The sequence below is a fragment of the Sceloporus occidentalis genome, unplaced genomic scaffold (assembly GCF_023333645.1).
Source record: "Sceloporus occidentalis isolate IW3139 unplaced genomic scaffold, rSceOcc1.0.p SCAF_3, whole genome shotgun sequence".
Classification (NCBI taxonomy): domain Eukaryota; kingdom Metazoa; phylum Chordata; class Lepidosauria; order Squamata; family Phrynosomatidae; genus Sceloporus; species Sceloporus occidentalis.
Window position 1 is genome coordinate 79,752,695 of NW_028316983.1, and position 15,315 is coordinate 79,768,009.

Genomic DNA, 15,315 nt, shown 5'->3' on the forward strand with positions numbered 1-15,315 from the left:
AGAACTACATGAGAATAAACATCGTTTCATGGAGGTGGAAGATACCTCAAGGTCCATCCACTCCAACCTCCTTCTACCATGCAGGAACACACAACCAAACCACTCCCAACAGATGGCCATCTAGCTTCTGTTTTAAAAACCCCAAAGGAGGCTCCATCACTCTCATATCCCACTGTCAAACAGCTCTTATTATCAGGAAGTTCCTCCTAACTTTGAGGTGGAATCTCTTCCTGTAGTTTGTATCTATTGCAACAGGACCTATTCCCTGGAGCAGCAGAAAACAAACTTGCTCCATCTTCAGTATGAAGATACTGATTCACACTCAGACCAGAGCCTCTGATGCCAGTTGATGTGAAAGACTGACTCCCCCACCCCAAATGTGTGAAGGACCAGACCGTATTTGTGTCCACTGACTACAAATGTTCCTTTTCTTCCTATAAACTCTCAGTGCACTGGCAGCCAATAGTTCACAAATTATCACTGGTTCAGGGACCTTCATTGAGTAGAACTGCCACAACTAGTTGTACAGAACATAAAGAGCAGGCTGGGCTTAGGGGCCACAAAGACTTGAAATCAGTGCTTTTCTTATGTTCTTAGAACTGGTAGTAAAAGGAACATGAGATAATGCCCAGTAAGAGTTCTGAATTTTCCATACTGACCTGCATGGCAGATCACAAACTAGTCTGAATGCATTTTACTGCATTGAATTTCAGAGTTTCTTAGTTCAAGGAAAAAAGCACAAAACACACATACTGCTTTATCACACTAGGGGGCAAACGGGATTTAAATGAGAGCTAAACTAAAGAAAACCAGGAAATGTCGTGTGATCAACATCAGGTATTCCCTGGTTTTCTCTAGGTTAACTCTCATTTAAATCCCGTTTGCCCCCTAGTGTGATAAAGCAGATAGACAAGACACTCCCAGCAATAATGTCACTTTCATCTTCCATGGAGGAAACTCTGTCAGAAAAACTCATACAGGCTGAGTCTCCCTTATCAGTAAATCTGAAATCCAAAATATTCCCAAATGTTCCATGTACACACACTTTGGCTGCATCCGCACTGCAGAAATAATCTGGTGTGACACCACTTTAACTGCCATGGCTCAGTGTTATGGAATTCTGGGAACTGTAGTTTGTTGTGGCATAAGACTGTATATAAACTGTGCATAAAACATAGCTGAATTTCATATTTAGATTTCAGATTCTGTGTTATTACATTTTAGTTCTTTTCTAATTGCTATAGAATTTCTATATGATTTTATAGTGTGTTTTACTTGTTTTAGTGTTATTTTGAAATGGCCTAAGGGCTAATCAATAAACATTTCTTCTTCTTCATGTTTAGACTTTGGTCCCATTTCCAAGATATCTCATTATGTACAGTATATGCAAATATTCCAAAATCAAAAAAACCTTCAAATCTTAAAACACATCTGGTCCCAAGCATTTTGGGTAAGGGAGAATCAATCTGTATTAAAATAATGTCTACTGAAAATAAAATTTAGAAAGCTTTTTCTTCTCTCTTAGCCCTCATTCAAGATCTCATAGTCTAAAGCTTGAGAACAAAGCATTCTAAACTTTCTTTAAAAAAACAAACATTAATGTTGTAAAAAGACACTATATTCTGGTATAGTTATAATTCATATCCTATCTATTTTCTCTATTAACAGGTATTTTTGAATGCAAAAAATTGACTACAAAAGATAAAACCATCTTACTGCTTGCACTCATAAAGCATGCATCTGGGATTTCTGCATCTTCCTTTAACATAAATTATTTGTTAGAATAGAGTGATTAAGTATATGTTCTCTAAAGAATTTTAGAGAAAATGTTATCTATCACTTACTCTGTGGCACACTCTTTCACAACAGAACGCCTGGTTTTTGGACCACATTCTTTGTTCCTCTGGCAAGGAGACGATAGGCTTCCATTAATTCTTTCAGATGAGTACCCCAATGGCTTAATGTCTAAAAATGTATCTCCTTCATCAGTAGCACAAGATATTTTTGAGGGAGAACCTTTGAAGCCAGTGAAAGTCACTTTTCGTTTCATAACCGATCTCTCCAAAGGCTCAATGAAATCGGAGTCTAGCTCAATTATGTCTCGTTCTGCAAATTTGCTTCTGGGTGATTTTATAGGACCTAAAAACCAAAAGCTGAGTTTATCATACTTTGGACATATCATAAGATGACATGGACATATTAGAAAAGTCAATAATGTCAATAGCGCTTGGTAAAGTAGAAAGCTGCAGGAAAAGAAGACCTCAGTGTAGAGAAAAGACAGATGTGGGTTAGGCTAGCAACAGCCAATCAGCCAATGAAATGCTGGTTGGGAGGAGATAAAAACTCCATCAGTGACTGCTGGAAGGTTAGATAGGGTTTGGTTTTCACAGTGTTAGGGTCTTGCTATGTCCAGAGAGGGACAGATTTTGACGGTTCCAGGGTAGGACTCTTAGGGCTATAGTCAGAGAAGAAGAACTTAGCTTCTTCTAAGTGAAGGATTTTTAGTGAAGAGATATCCTGAGGGATATAGTTAGCCTGAGTGGCAGTAATATTAATTTGGGTTAAGAAAATATTTTATATAAGGATGGTGTGAGTGTCTTTAAAAACTAGAACCTTGAGATTCTGTGGAGATTTGCATATAAGGAAACCATTATTATAACATTCATAACTAAGAAAGAAACCTTACCATCTGAAATAAGAAGCACAAGTGCCTGTTATAACAATTGTTCGTGTATATTTATTCAAGTAACTTTTGTTAGAAACATCTATATAATAGTTTTGGTCTTGTTTTGGGAAAAGTTTGTCTGCATCTTGAATTATATCCATGTTACCATTACAAACCCCTTTTTAACAGAGAATTTTAAAAGGTTCTGTTTTAGTTTGTGGACAGCAGTGGGGAAAAGAAGACCCAGGGTGTTGTCATCCAGAATAGTATAGCAGTTATGAGAGGAGTGTGTGTCACACTCGGTCCAAAACACACTGCAGAAATAATTCAGTTTGAGAACGCGTTAACATCCCTAGCTCAGTGCTAGAGAATCCTGGGAACTGTAGTTTATTGGTGGCACCAGAGCTCTCTGACAGAGAAGGCTAAATGTCTCACAAAACTACCGTATATTTCCCAAGAATTCCCCAGTATTGAGTCAGGGCAGTTAAAGCCATCTCAAACTGGATTATTTCTGCAGTTTTGGACCAGTGTTACAGATGGTTACAGCCCTGAGTTTGCAAGACCTGACCAGGCTTATTGACGACTGGGGTTTTGGGAGGTCTGTCATTCACAAGTTTGCCATAAGCAAGCTCAACATCAGTTAACAACAAAATCTAAATACATCAATATGAGAATGTGTATTTTTTTTAGTAAGGTTCATTTGGTTAGTTCTGAATTCACTTGGCCAAGAAAAAGGACTGACCAGGGAGTCTAGAAGGGCTAAAGGCCATACAATGAGACTTGTATATGCATATGAAAGCACTCTCTACATTATGAGGTGTGTCTAGATCAAAGGTAGAAAACTTGTGCCTGTACAAATATGGTTGTATCCCTAGCCAGCATAGCCAATGGTGAAGTATCATGGAAGTTCAGTCCAACATATGGAAGGCCACAGTTGTCCACTCCTATGCTACATTCAGGAGCAAAAAGGAGTCTGAGGGGCTATATAGACAGCCAACTAAATGCCACCCCTGTTTGCCCCGGATCAGTGCCACAGCAGCCGCATGCTGCGGCACCAATCTGCACCCCAAAAGAAGCTGCTCTGGACAGCTTCTTGGAAGGGATGCCATAACTGCCGCAGTGCGGCGTTATGATGCCCTTTGTGTGGAGCTCTGTTTGGAACTGCGCACAAAGGACATCATCGTGGCAAACCCTGTGTAAACGGGCGCGCGCCAAGATGGTACCCCGGCAGAGGAACAAGGGCTTGGAGCGGGTAAATGCACAGCCCTTCTTCACCCCTAGAACACAGTCAGGCTGGCACAAAGTGCTGGTCTGTACTGCCTCTGAGTCACAAAATTCATGGCAGTAGCAACACCAAGAGAGCCAGAAAATATCCCTGTATTTGTTCCCTAAAGCTAACAGCAAGGAAACAACATTTTGTCACTAAAATACCTCCACGATCATTGTTCCAGAGAATCTACATAAAAGGAAAAAGGATTACACAGATTACACATGAGGAAAAAATCCCTACAAATTAGTACCACGGAGCAAAAAAGCTACAGTCACAAGATTGCAGCACTGGAAAGTAGACAGTATTTCAAGAATTCTTCACAGAATTCTCTGTCTTGATATATTTCTGTCTTTAATCATCCGTTTTACTTATTGGCTGTTAATTCAGCTTGTTAATATTTTTTAATGATTAATTACTGTTTTTGTTTAATTTTAAGTCAGTTGGAAGAATTCCTCTTTTTGGGAGAGGAAAAGGGAGCGTGTGTTGTGTGTAAGTAAATACAGTGGGTCCTCGCCTTACGCGGGGATCCGTTCCGGATCCCGCCGCATAAGGCGATTTCCGCCTATGCTCAAGCCCCATTGGAAACAATGGGGCTTGTGCATGGCGGCACGGCGGTGCGCAACGGGCACGTGCGCCCATTCAATTGAATGGGACACGCCGCCCCTTCTGCCCCGCAGCTTGAGCGCGTATCCTCAAGCCGTGTATGACGCGGGTGCACTGTATAGGCCAAAACACAGTGTAGAAATAATCCATCTTGAGACTGTTTTAACTGCCCTGGCTCAATCCTAGGGAATGCTGGGAACTGTAGTTTTGTGAGACATTTAGCCTTCTCTGTCAGAGAGCTCTGGTACCACAATAAATAAACTATAATTCCCAGTGTTCCCAAACACTGAGCCAGGGCAGTTAAAGCAGTTTCAAGATGGATTATTTCTGCAGTCTGTTTCAACCCTAAGTAACACATCTGTCAGCTTCCTCAACTATTGTATCAGCACATGGTATTTTGAAAGACTGTAATGTTTATATATAAAATCATCTGTAAACATACTATTCAGCTGCAATTTCTTCTTTGCTCCTGGGGTATGATTGCCATTGGCTATTCTCTGGGAATGCCTCTGCTTAGCCAGTGAAGACTTAGAAGCTGAGTATCTTGATTCTCTGTCTGCAGTACTCTTCAGGTCTTCTCTGGCATTCCAAGTGGCATATTCAGGTTCCACTCTCAGAGAGCAAACAGTCCGCGAGGGAGTCTGGTGGTATTCAGTAGCAAAATCTATGTCTTTACTCTTTATTTTCACAGAGCCCTTCAACTCTGCCAGAAACTCAGGTGATAATGGCTTAAACCTTCTTCCATCCCAACTTTTTCTTATGAAAAAGATTTTTTCATCCTTTGACTCAACAGGCAACACTTCCCATGGGGACAACGGAATAACCTAGAAAGGGACCAAAACAGAATTGTTTAATCCTTTTTTAAGGGGGGGATTGTATATATTGTATTTTTTAAAGGTTGTACGCTGCTTTGATTGTGGTAACAAAAAGCGGGATATAAATTAAAGTTTTATTATTTTATTTATTTATGTACATATGGCTCTTTCTATTAATCAGATCTATTTTTTAATTGTATATGGCTTTATCAAATTTGCATATAATAGCTCAGTTAGGAAAGGACAGGTTGCTTACCTGTAACAGTATTTCTCCGAGTGGTCATCTGCGAATACATACAAATGGGTTTTACTGCGCCTGCGCAGTGCTGTTCGGAAACTTCTGGAATCACTAGGCAAAGTTCACTTTGCAACATATAGAAACTTTTTGGCGGTAACTCCGCCCACCCGTTATAAGGCCCCTGCCTTCCCGCTCTTTCCCCAGTTCCGCAATTTTTCCGCCAAGCAGGCGATGGAAAGAGCCAATAAGAGCAGGACACTGAGGGGATGGACGGGTGGGATTTGTATGTATTCGCAGATGACCACTCAAAGAAATACCGTTACAGGTAAGCAACCTGTCCTTCTTCTTCATGGTCTCTGCGAATCATACAAATGGGTTTAGACTGACAAGCTTAGGTATGCGGCGGAGGGAGTGTCCTGAAACCAAAGCTATGGTAACCAAGGTATATCATTGACACAATAAAAACCTTGAACCATAAAAGAGTCAGTCTTTGTGCACAAACACCTCAACACAGCCATAACATTGCAGAACCTGAGAAGGGAACGTAAGGTCATGCAAGACCAATCCCATGGCAATTTGTGCAAACCAACATTCAGCAGGAATGTAAAAACAGTGGCATAATTTACATAACCTTGTAAACAAACATCATCAGTGGTGCAACCAATGCAACCCTGAGACCAACACAGCCCTCCCGAAAGCTGCGTCTAGGATGGCCGTGGTGTCCAGCCTGTAATGCCTTATGAAAGTCAGAGGCTGGGACCAGACAGCAGTCTTGCAGACATCCTCTAAGGCAATCCCCGACAGGGATGCTGAGGATTGTGACACTGCCCTTGTGGAGTGGGACCGAGCCCTGCCAGGGAGTGGTTACCCAACAGTTCATAGCAGAGGTGGATGGTACCAGCCACCCATTGGAAAAACTCTGCGCGGACACAGGGAACCTCTTCATTGGTTCCGAGTAGCACAGGGAGGGTCTCTCGGACCAACTGGAGGCAGCGGTTATGTCCAAGTGAAAAACCAGCGCCCTCCTGGCATCAAGAGAGTGCAGGCTTCGCTCTGCGTCCAAAGTCGGGCTGGACGCCGGAGTAGGCAACACAATGTCCTGGCCCATGTGGGAGGCAGGCAGTACTTTGGGAAAGAAAGTAATGTCTGACCGGAGGCCTACCTTGTCCTTGTAAACCTAAGGAAGGGCTGGTCCCTCCGCAAGGCACAGAGGTCGCCCGCACAGCGGGCGGAGGTGATGACCCCAAGGAAGGCAGTCTTCCAAGTCAACAATCCCAAGTCCGTCATGGCATCGGTTCAAAAGGCTTGGATTGAAGAGCGGACAGCACCGCCTCCAGGCTTCAAGCTGGTAGAAGTACCGACCCAAGGGGGTGCAGGTTGGCACATCTCCTAAGGGGGTGCAGGTTGGCACATCTCCTAAGGAACCTCTACAAGGAAGAGGCTAAGCCTCCTCCACTTAATGGCATAGGACCGCTGGGTGGATGGTTTCTGCATAGGCAGGGTCACAGTCCTCACCGCATCAGGCAGTGAGGCTAGGGCTGGATTCTCCAGGCCACCAGCGGCAGGCTCTCGATGTCCAGGTGGAGGATCCGGCCGTCCTGGATCGACAGCAGGTCCGGACGGAAGTCGAGGCGGAGGGAGCATCTCTTGGAGGTGGAGAAGAGACGCGAACCAGGGCAGGCACGGTTACCACGGAGCGATCAGGATCACATCCAATTGGTCCGTTGTCATCTTGGACACCACCCTGATGATGAGAGGGAAGGGAGGAAAGGCGTAGAGCAGCTCTCCCGTCCAAAGGAAGGTGAACGCGTCTCCGAGGGATCCGTCCATTCACCTCCCAGAGCAGAACTGGGGACAGTGGCTGTTCCATTCGGTCGCGAAGAGATCGACTTGGGGGGGTCCCCCACCGGTCGAACAGGTCGCTGACCATCTCCGGATGGAGCCTCTACTCGTGGCACCGGAGGAGACCTGCTTAGGCGATCCGCCAGGTCGTTGTCCTCTCCTGGCAGGTGAATTGCGTAGGGGAGCGTCTGTCTCTGGATGAACCAGCTCCAGACGTGCAGAATGAACTCGAGCAGGGTCCTGGATCTGGAGCCTCCCTGCTTGTTGATGTAATACATCACAGTGGTGCCGTCTGTTCTCAGGAGGACCACCTTGTCCGCGACCACCTTGTCCGCGACAGCGGATTTGAATGGCCTCAACGCCTTGTCGGCTTCCAGCATCTCCAATGTGTTGATGTGGAAACGTTTGTCCCGAGCGGACCACATGTCCTTGACAACGAGGTCGAGCAGGTGGGCGCCCCAGCCTTCCAGGGAAATATCTGTTGTCAAAGTCAGTTGAGGCTGGGGTTGCTGGAAGGGCATTTTGATGGAGGCGTTGAAGCAAGCCAACAACCATCTCAGAGAAGCGGCCATTGGCCTCGGTACCGTGAGATACCTGGTCGGGGAGTCCTCCATCAGTCTGAAGCCTGAGGGGACCGAGAAAAAACAGGCCTGAAGGGGTCGGAGGCGAAGCCTCGCCCACGGCGTCACAAACGTTGTCAACGCCATGTGGCCTAGGGCTACCTGGACGTCTCACCTTTCTGTGGGAGATGCAAGGCTTAGTGAAGCTGCCAACGCCTGAAAGGGTCCGGAGGGGGAAAGGCAGAGCATCCTTCGGAGTTGGGGATGGCCCCAATGAACTTAGCCTGCCTGGCTGGTGTGCAATGGCTTTTCCTCGTAGGCAATCAGGCTGAGGGGCGTCCAGGGTGCAAGGCGAATGAGACTGTCTCCTGGTACTCCCGCTGTGAGTTGGCGGCAACAACAGTCGCCGAGGTACGAAAGACTCTGTAACCCCTCTAATGGAGGTATACCACCACTGGAGCCATGCACTTCGTGAGGGCCCTCAGGGCCGTGGCTAGGCCTAAGGGAAGTACGTTGCAGTGGTACGCGGTGAAGCCGATGGCGAAGGCGAGGGATCTCCGGTGGGACTCTCTACTTCCGATGTGGAAGTGGGCTTCCCCCAGGTCGAACATCGCGAACCACTGGCCCTGGTGGAGTAGAGGCAGAATAGAGGCCAAGCTTACCATCCGGAACCGGCGGTAGTGGGAAAGCCTCAAGATGTCCAAGAACCAGAGGGGAGGGAGACGAAGCGCGGAGGAACCCCTCGGGTTCTCTTCTTCCCCCGGTCGGTATCCTGATGGCGGGACTTCCGATACCGGGGGGGGGGGGGTTGCGATGGCCAGAGGAGGAGGAAGACTGAGAGGGGTAACGCCACCTCTGGGAGTCCTGCTGCTGAGACTGTCGGTCTTGCTGGAAAGACCGATGCGACCGACCTTGGGGCTGCCACGGTCGCTGTCTCTTCCGGCTGGGCGAGATGGAGGCCGACAACATCCCGTGGTTCTTGGCCGCTGCCTTCATCCTGAAATTGCGGTTCAGGCGCTTGTTGGTCTCAGCGTGACAGAGACCAGAGCCGTCAAGTGGCATGTCCTCAATAGCTGTCTTGACGTTGGTGTTCAGGTCAGATCAACACAGCCATGCATGTCGGCGCAGAGCCATCGATGCCGCCATGGCCCGTCCAGCGCAGTCAGCCACATTTGTGGAGGCAGTGATGAGCCAGCTCCCGATGGAGCGGGCCTCATCTATGATCTCCACCAGGCGCCTCTAGACATCATTTGGGACGTCAGGGATGAATGGCAAAATCCCCTCCATCGAGGTCTGGATGTAAGCCCCCATGTAGGCGTTGCCGGAGGCGTCGTCTGTTTGGGGATGAAGGTCTGCTGTGTCCCTTCGACTATCGCCGAATTTTGTTTGGGGTGGCGGGTCAACCAGAAACCGCTGGATGGAGAGATCTGGTACAGGGATTCAATCCTGCGGGACGATCTCACCAAGGAGGCCGGCACCTCTCAGGGCCGCCTGACGAAGGTCTCCAGGGACGGCAGCAGCGGGATGGATGGCGGGGACGGTAGACGGCCATGCACGCTGTGTTCGACTGGGTCATGAGCCTTCTCCTCGGGGAAGGAAAGCCCAATGTCCAGGGACCTTGGCATCTTGATGATGTGCTCGTTGAAAGAGCGGCCATCATCGGTGGGAGAAGAAGGCTCGGGGTGGTGCAACCTCTGAGGAGAAGCCTGGATGGAGGCCTCATCGTCTGATGGGTCCTCCGAAGATGACAAGATTTCTGGCTCAGAGACGGTGTCTGATGCCAGTGGGAGATCCGGCACCCAGACTCGTGTGGGGGACACGTTGGAAGCTGAAAAGCTGCCGATTCCACAGCGGGCCGCTATGGCTCGGATGTTGAAGCCCTCGCATGCGATACCGGGGGCTTCTCTCTCTCAGGGGCCATAAGACGGAGATTCAGCCTCATGAATCTTCTGAAGGATCCTCATCAGACGGTTCATCCTCGCCTGAGTGAAGAGTCAGAGGGAAGGACTCCCTCCATGGAGGTCTGGCCGTCTCCGCATTGACGCGGACAAATTCCACAGTCGAAGGCAGCGGGGAGTCAAGCGTGGAAACTGCATACGATGCCAACGACTCCTTCGGGCGAGAAGAAACCGGAGTTGGAGTCCTTTTGGATGGAGAGCAGGTTTTGTGCAAAGCGCGCTCCTCGCCCTTGGAGGACGCCACCGACTCACCTGGTACCGGGTGGAGTTGGGCCTCTTGGGCATGGAGTCGTCCAAAGCCCCCTCGAAGTGCCTTTTCTTAGAGGATCCCGGCGTCTCGCCCCGCTCCTCGGGGAGTGGGGAAGGGATTGCCCAGCAGGTCTGACAGGACAATGCTCCCTGAAGGCTGAAGCTTGGTCGCCTTGCCCTCGTCCTCCGGTGTGGCATTCATTGATGGCACCCAGGGTGCCCCCGTCTTGTGTGGCATGGAGGCGTGTCGGGACGCCTTCAACGATGCCTTGGAAGATGGGACCGGCACGGCCAGGGCCTCCGCTCGTTCCTTAGAGCACGAACCCTCCGGGGATGCCTTCCTCCCGGACTTGGCCTTGGAACCCTCAGTCCCCGACGTTATGTGGGGGGGCTTGGAGGGTTTGTTGGTGGCACTGGGTTTGAATGAACCACGGGCTACATCCGCTCGATCCTTCGAGCGGAGCCCTCCGGGGACGCCTTCCTCCCGGACTCCGTCTTGGGCTCGGAACCCTCAGTCCCCGACGTTATGTGGGGGCGCTTGGAGGGTTTGTTGGTGGCACTGGGTTTGAATGAACCACGGGCCACATCCGCTCGATCCTTCGAGTGCGAGCCCTCCGGGGATACCTTCCTCCCGGACTCCGTCTTGGGCTCGGAACCCTCAGTCCCCGACGTTATGTGGGGGCGTTTGGAGGGTTTGTTGGTGGCACTGGGTCTGAATGAACCACTGGCCACATCGGCGGTGGTGGACGATTCAGCCACTGGTGGGCAGACACCATGCTGGACACACTGGCTCGGGAAGAAGAAGCAGGCGGTGTAGCCGAGGGAGCCGACGATGAAGAGAGGGGCCCCCCTCATGGGTCTTGCCCTGGTCAATGGCCGAAGTCAGCCAGGACTCACAATTCTTCCGAGCCTGGGAAGAGAAAGGCTTGCAGAGTGGACAAGTCTTCAGATCATGGTCCTTTCCCGGATGGGCACCTTGTCTCCGCAACGTCACACTTTGAAAGGTGCTGGAGACCTTCTTCCGAAGAAACAAAAGCGGAGGGAAAGTCCAAAATCAAGGTCAACAAGCTGAGAGTCCGAAGTTATCAGGGGCGGGAGACAACGAATGGTCAAAAACACAGTGATTCCAATCAAGCTAAAGAGCAAGCGAAGTTCCCTGAAGCAGCTAGCGCGGCAGAAAAAAGGAACTGGGGAAAGAGCAGGAAGGCAGGGGCCTTATAACGGGTGGGCGGAGTTACCGCCAAAAAGTTTCTATATGTTGCAAAGTGAACTTTGCCTAGTGATTCCAGAAGTTTCCGAACAGCACTGCGCAGGCGCAGTAAAACCCATTTGTATGATTCGCAGAGACCACGAAGAAGAAGCTTACTTTATTATAGTCTAATGCCATTCAGATATGTTAAGACTATAACTCTCATCATCCTCAGGCACCACAGTGATTGGTTAGAATTGATGTATATTATAATCCAATATATCTGGAGAGCAGATTAGGGAAGGATAATATAAATGATTAGGCCAACATTGTTGATCTTGGGCAGCTGTTCATAAAAGAAGTTTCAACAGCTGCTGAGTTGTAGGAAAGTCAAGTTGCAATGCCACTGAAAGGGGACTAATTAAATTGGAATTTTGAAATCCATTCCCATAAATTGCCAGGGAGAAACTAAGCCTTGTGACAGAACAGTATCTGGATTAAAATAATATTGAACTTTTTTAAAGAAAGAGGATCCATTGCAGTGGTGCTTTCCATATTACAGACCCATGCAGAACTTTCAGACCAACATCAAAAATTAACACCTTTGGTAAAAAAAAGCATTCCAATAATTAGAAAATCTCCAAAGAGTAAAGTATCTTTACAAACTGAGGAAAATTCTCCTCTCCTGCCATCCAACCAGAGTTTGGAAAAATTATTTTGGACTACAGTTCCTTGCATCCTCTAAGCAGATACTTTCCCAAATTGTTCTCCCACCACATGAAAAGTCAGTATACACACCGTGACATTACTAATAATAGATGTAACAAGTATGTTGGGATCCAATTCAACATTTTCATTAAAAAATATCTCCTGAGAAGACTCTTGTCCCAAAGATACTCGCTGATTGAAAGGTATATCCACAATACTAGAGAACCACTCTACAACTGCATGCTTTTGCTGAGCACCTGGGACAGGAGAAAAAATGAAGGTTAGTGTGAGCACTTGGAGCATTTCAGTTGCACGATTATTTTATTGTTCTATTACATTTGCTTTTGGGGGACAATAACAGTTGTTTTAAGGCTTCCAAGGTATCCAAGGTAGTTTGCCAAGGAAAGTTTATGCATTTGTCAAACTGCTGCAGGGAATTCCGAGACAATTCCTTACAGTATACACTCATTTTTAAAGAGCTGACCTTTGGTGTTCAATTTAGACATGATTGAACTAAAGGTACACCACTGGGCTGTACTGTAAAAAAAGAAAACATACAGGTTGAAGCTCCCTAATCTGAAATGCTTGGGACCCAAGTTTAAATATAATATTCAATTATGTTTTATATACACTTTATATACATAGGCTGAAGGTAATTTTATATGATACTTTTAATAATTTTGTGCATGAAACAAAGTTTATGTATACTGATCTACTGAGGTTTGTGTACACCTCAGAAAGCAAACTCACCATCCTCATATAATTTTCTAAGTCTTGCCACGAACTGCTGATCAGTATCCTCAGCTTCTACTAAAATAAATTCTCCAAGGAAAATGACGCTCTCATCCACACTTTTCCCTGACTTAATGGTTACTCCCCTAGAAAATGAAATACACAATTATGTTACATATTCTTTGCAATTCACGTTACAGACACTGACGTTGAGCTCATTTTCTATTCTCACATATCCCTCCCTACAAATCTGCAACTTTCAGAAGGTCCCTTAAATGATTCTGCTCTTTCTGTTGCCTCCATTACTTGAAATCCCTCCCAGAATATCTAAATGGTTATCTTGTTCTCTTGCTTAATCATATCCCCCTTTAGGTTAAAAACAAAACCAATTCTGTGAGGCCTAACAGACATCCACTACTGAAATTAAATGTGAACAGAATACACATCCTTTCCTTGCTAATTCTGAACTTTATTTTCTTCACTTTATCCTGTTGCCACCCCTTATTAAACATGAGATTGTTAACTCAGCCAAATACATACCTATAATGGGAAATCTGCCATTGTTTGTCTGTGCAGAAGCCTTTCCCAATCCATGTGTAGCTGCGCTTCCTTTGGCTTCTTGTATTCATGATTTCTGTGAAGTAAAATACTGGATCATTCTTATGAGGATACACACACATATATAAACTTGAAGACATTATACCCGTCTTCTCCCCAAACTTGCCACCTACTAATGCATTTAAAAGTGTGGGGGGTGGAGTGGGGTAACATGGCAGGTGGATGTGTCTGTAGTCTACCTGCAGTTCTCTCCAGACACATTGCATACATGAGCCACTGAGTCACAACATGAAAAACTTTGCTCTACAGTTCTCTCAATTCCCCAGTGAAGACAGTAAATGCCCAAGCTGGCTGAGACAATATGTGAAATGTGCTCCCCAAAACTAGCTTTTCCAAGCTCTATATTTATTAGAGGGATAAATGAGAGCCAAGAGGGTCAGCGTGTGTGAGTGGTTTGTGTGTTGGACTCAGACTCTGGAGAAATCAGGGTTGGATTTCCTGCTGGACCCTGAAACCCACCAGGTGACCTGAGTCCCATGCTCTCAGCCTCAGGAGAAGACAATGGCAGACCCCCTCTGAACAAATCTTGCCAAGAAAAGCCCATGACAGGTTTGCCTTAGGGTTACCTTAAGTTGGAAACAACTTGAAGGCACACAAAAGGAAGACGTGTCTGACAGTAAGAGTTGTTCAACAGTGGGACACACTCTCTCAGTGTGGTGGTGTCTCCTTCTTTGGAGGTTTTTAAAGTGAGCCTGGATGACCATCTGTCGGTGGTGCTTTGATTGTGAGTTCCTGCATGGTAGAATGGGGTTAGATTGGATGGCCCTTGGGGTCTCTTCCAACTCTATTCTATGAACAACAACAAAGATGAGAGCCAATGTGGTGTAGTAGTGGACTATGACTCTGGAGAGCATGGCTTGAATCCCCAGCTCAGCCATGGAAACCCACAGGGTGACCTTAGACATACAGTATTACACTCTCTCAGCCACAGAAGAATGCAAATGCAAAACAACCTCTGAACAAATCTTGCCAAGAAAACCCCATGACAGGTTTGCTTTAGGTTCGCCATAAGTTGGAAAGGTTTTGAAGAGCACACAACAAGGCGTACCATACCTAAAGTGAACAGATGTCCTCACCGCAAAGGAGGATCAGGCACCACAAAACGTATGACATTGAAGGAAAATGTAGGACATGACCAAAGAAAAGCTAAAAACACTCAAAGGATCGCAGAACTGGAAGAGACCCCAAGGGCTGTCCAGTCCAACCCCCTGCCATGCAGGAACTCACCATCAAAGCACCCCCTTTAGCTTGCATCCATTGCTCTGGGTCCTGTTCTCTGGAGCAGCAGAAAACAAGCTTGCTCCCTCTTCAATATGACACCCTTTCAAATATTTAAACAGGGCCATCATGTCACCTCTTAACCTTCTCTTCTCCAGGCTAAACATCCCCAGCTCCCTAAGTCTCTCCTCATGGTTTCCAGACTCATATCAATCTAAATCCATGCTCAAAATGGAGGACATTCTGGAATTCCTCCTGGACAGACGGCCATGGAATGGAGGGAGGGCATGTCCTGGAAAAGGAGGACGCCTGGTCACCCTGCCCAAAACACTTCAGCCTCTTAGCAAGTCCCACACTCCAGCCTTTCACACACAGAAACGCACAAGGTTTCCAAAACAGACACTTTATGGCTGCGCCAAACCTCGCAATGCTCAAAATGGAGGACAGAAGGTGCCGAGAGGCACAAGGCGACTAGATCTGGGTGAGCAGATGCCCTTTCCACAGAGGAGGGCGAGGCACCACAAAATGTAGGACACTCAAGGGAAAAATGGAGGACAAGGCATGACTAAATTAAACATGGCACAAACACTCCTCATATAAGGTTTAATGCTGTTTTCATGATGCCTGGGAAGTGCCATGCAAGTTTATGG

At 47.1% G+C, this 15,315-nt stretch overlaps 1 protein-coding gene across 1 annotated transcript in view; it reads right to left on the reverse strand.

Annotated features, from left to right (window-relative positions):
- LOC149316288 (origin recognition complex subunit 1-like) overlaps positions 1-15,315 on the reverse strand; it is a 31,871-nt gene that overhangs the window by 15,977 nt on the left and 579 nt on the right. The window contains exons 2-6 of the mRNA XM_089515148.1: positions 13,370-13,463; positions 12,848-12,975; positions 12,188-12,354; positions 4,981-5,362; positions 1,845-2,139 (exon numbers count right to left, since the gene is read on the reverse strand). Coding sequence (XP_089371274.1) covers positions 1,845-2,139; positions 4,981-5,362; positions 12,188-12,354; positions 12,848-12,975; positions 13,370-13,458 — 1,061 coding nt within the window. The 5' untranslated portion in view covers positions 13,459-13,463. The remainder of the gene's footprint in view (positions 1-1,844; positions 2,140-4,980; positions 5,363-12,187; positions 12,355-12,847; positions 12,976-13,369; positions 13,464-15,315) is intronic.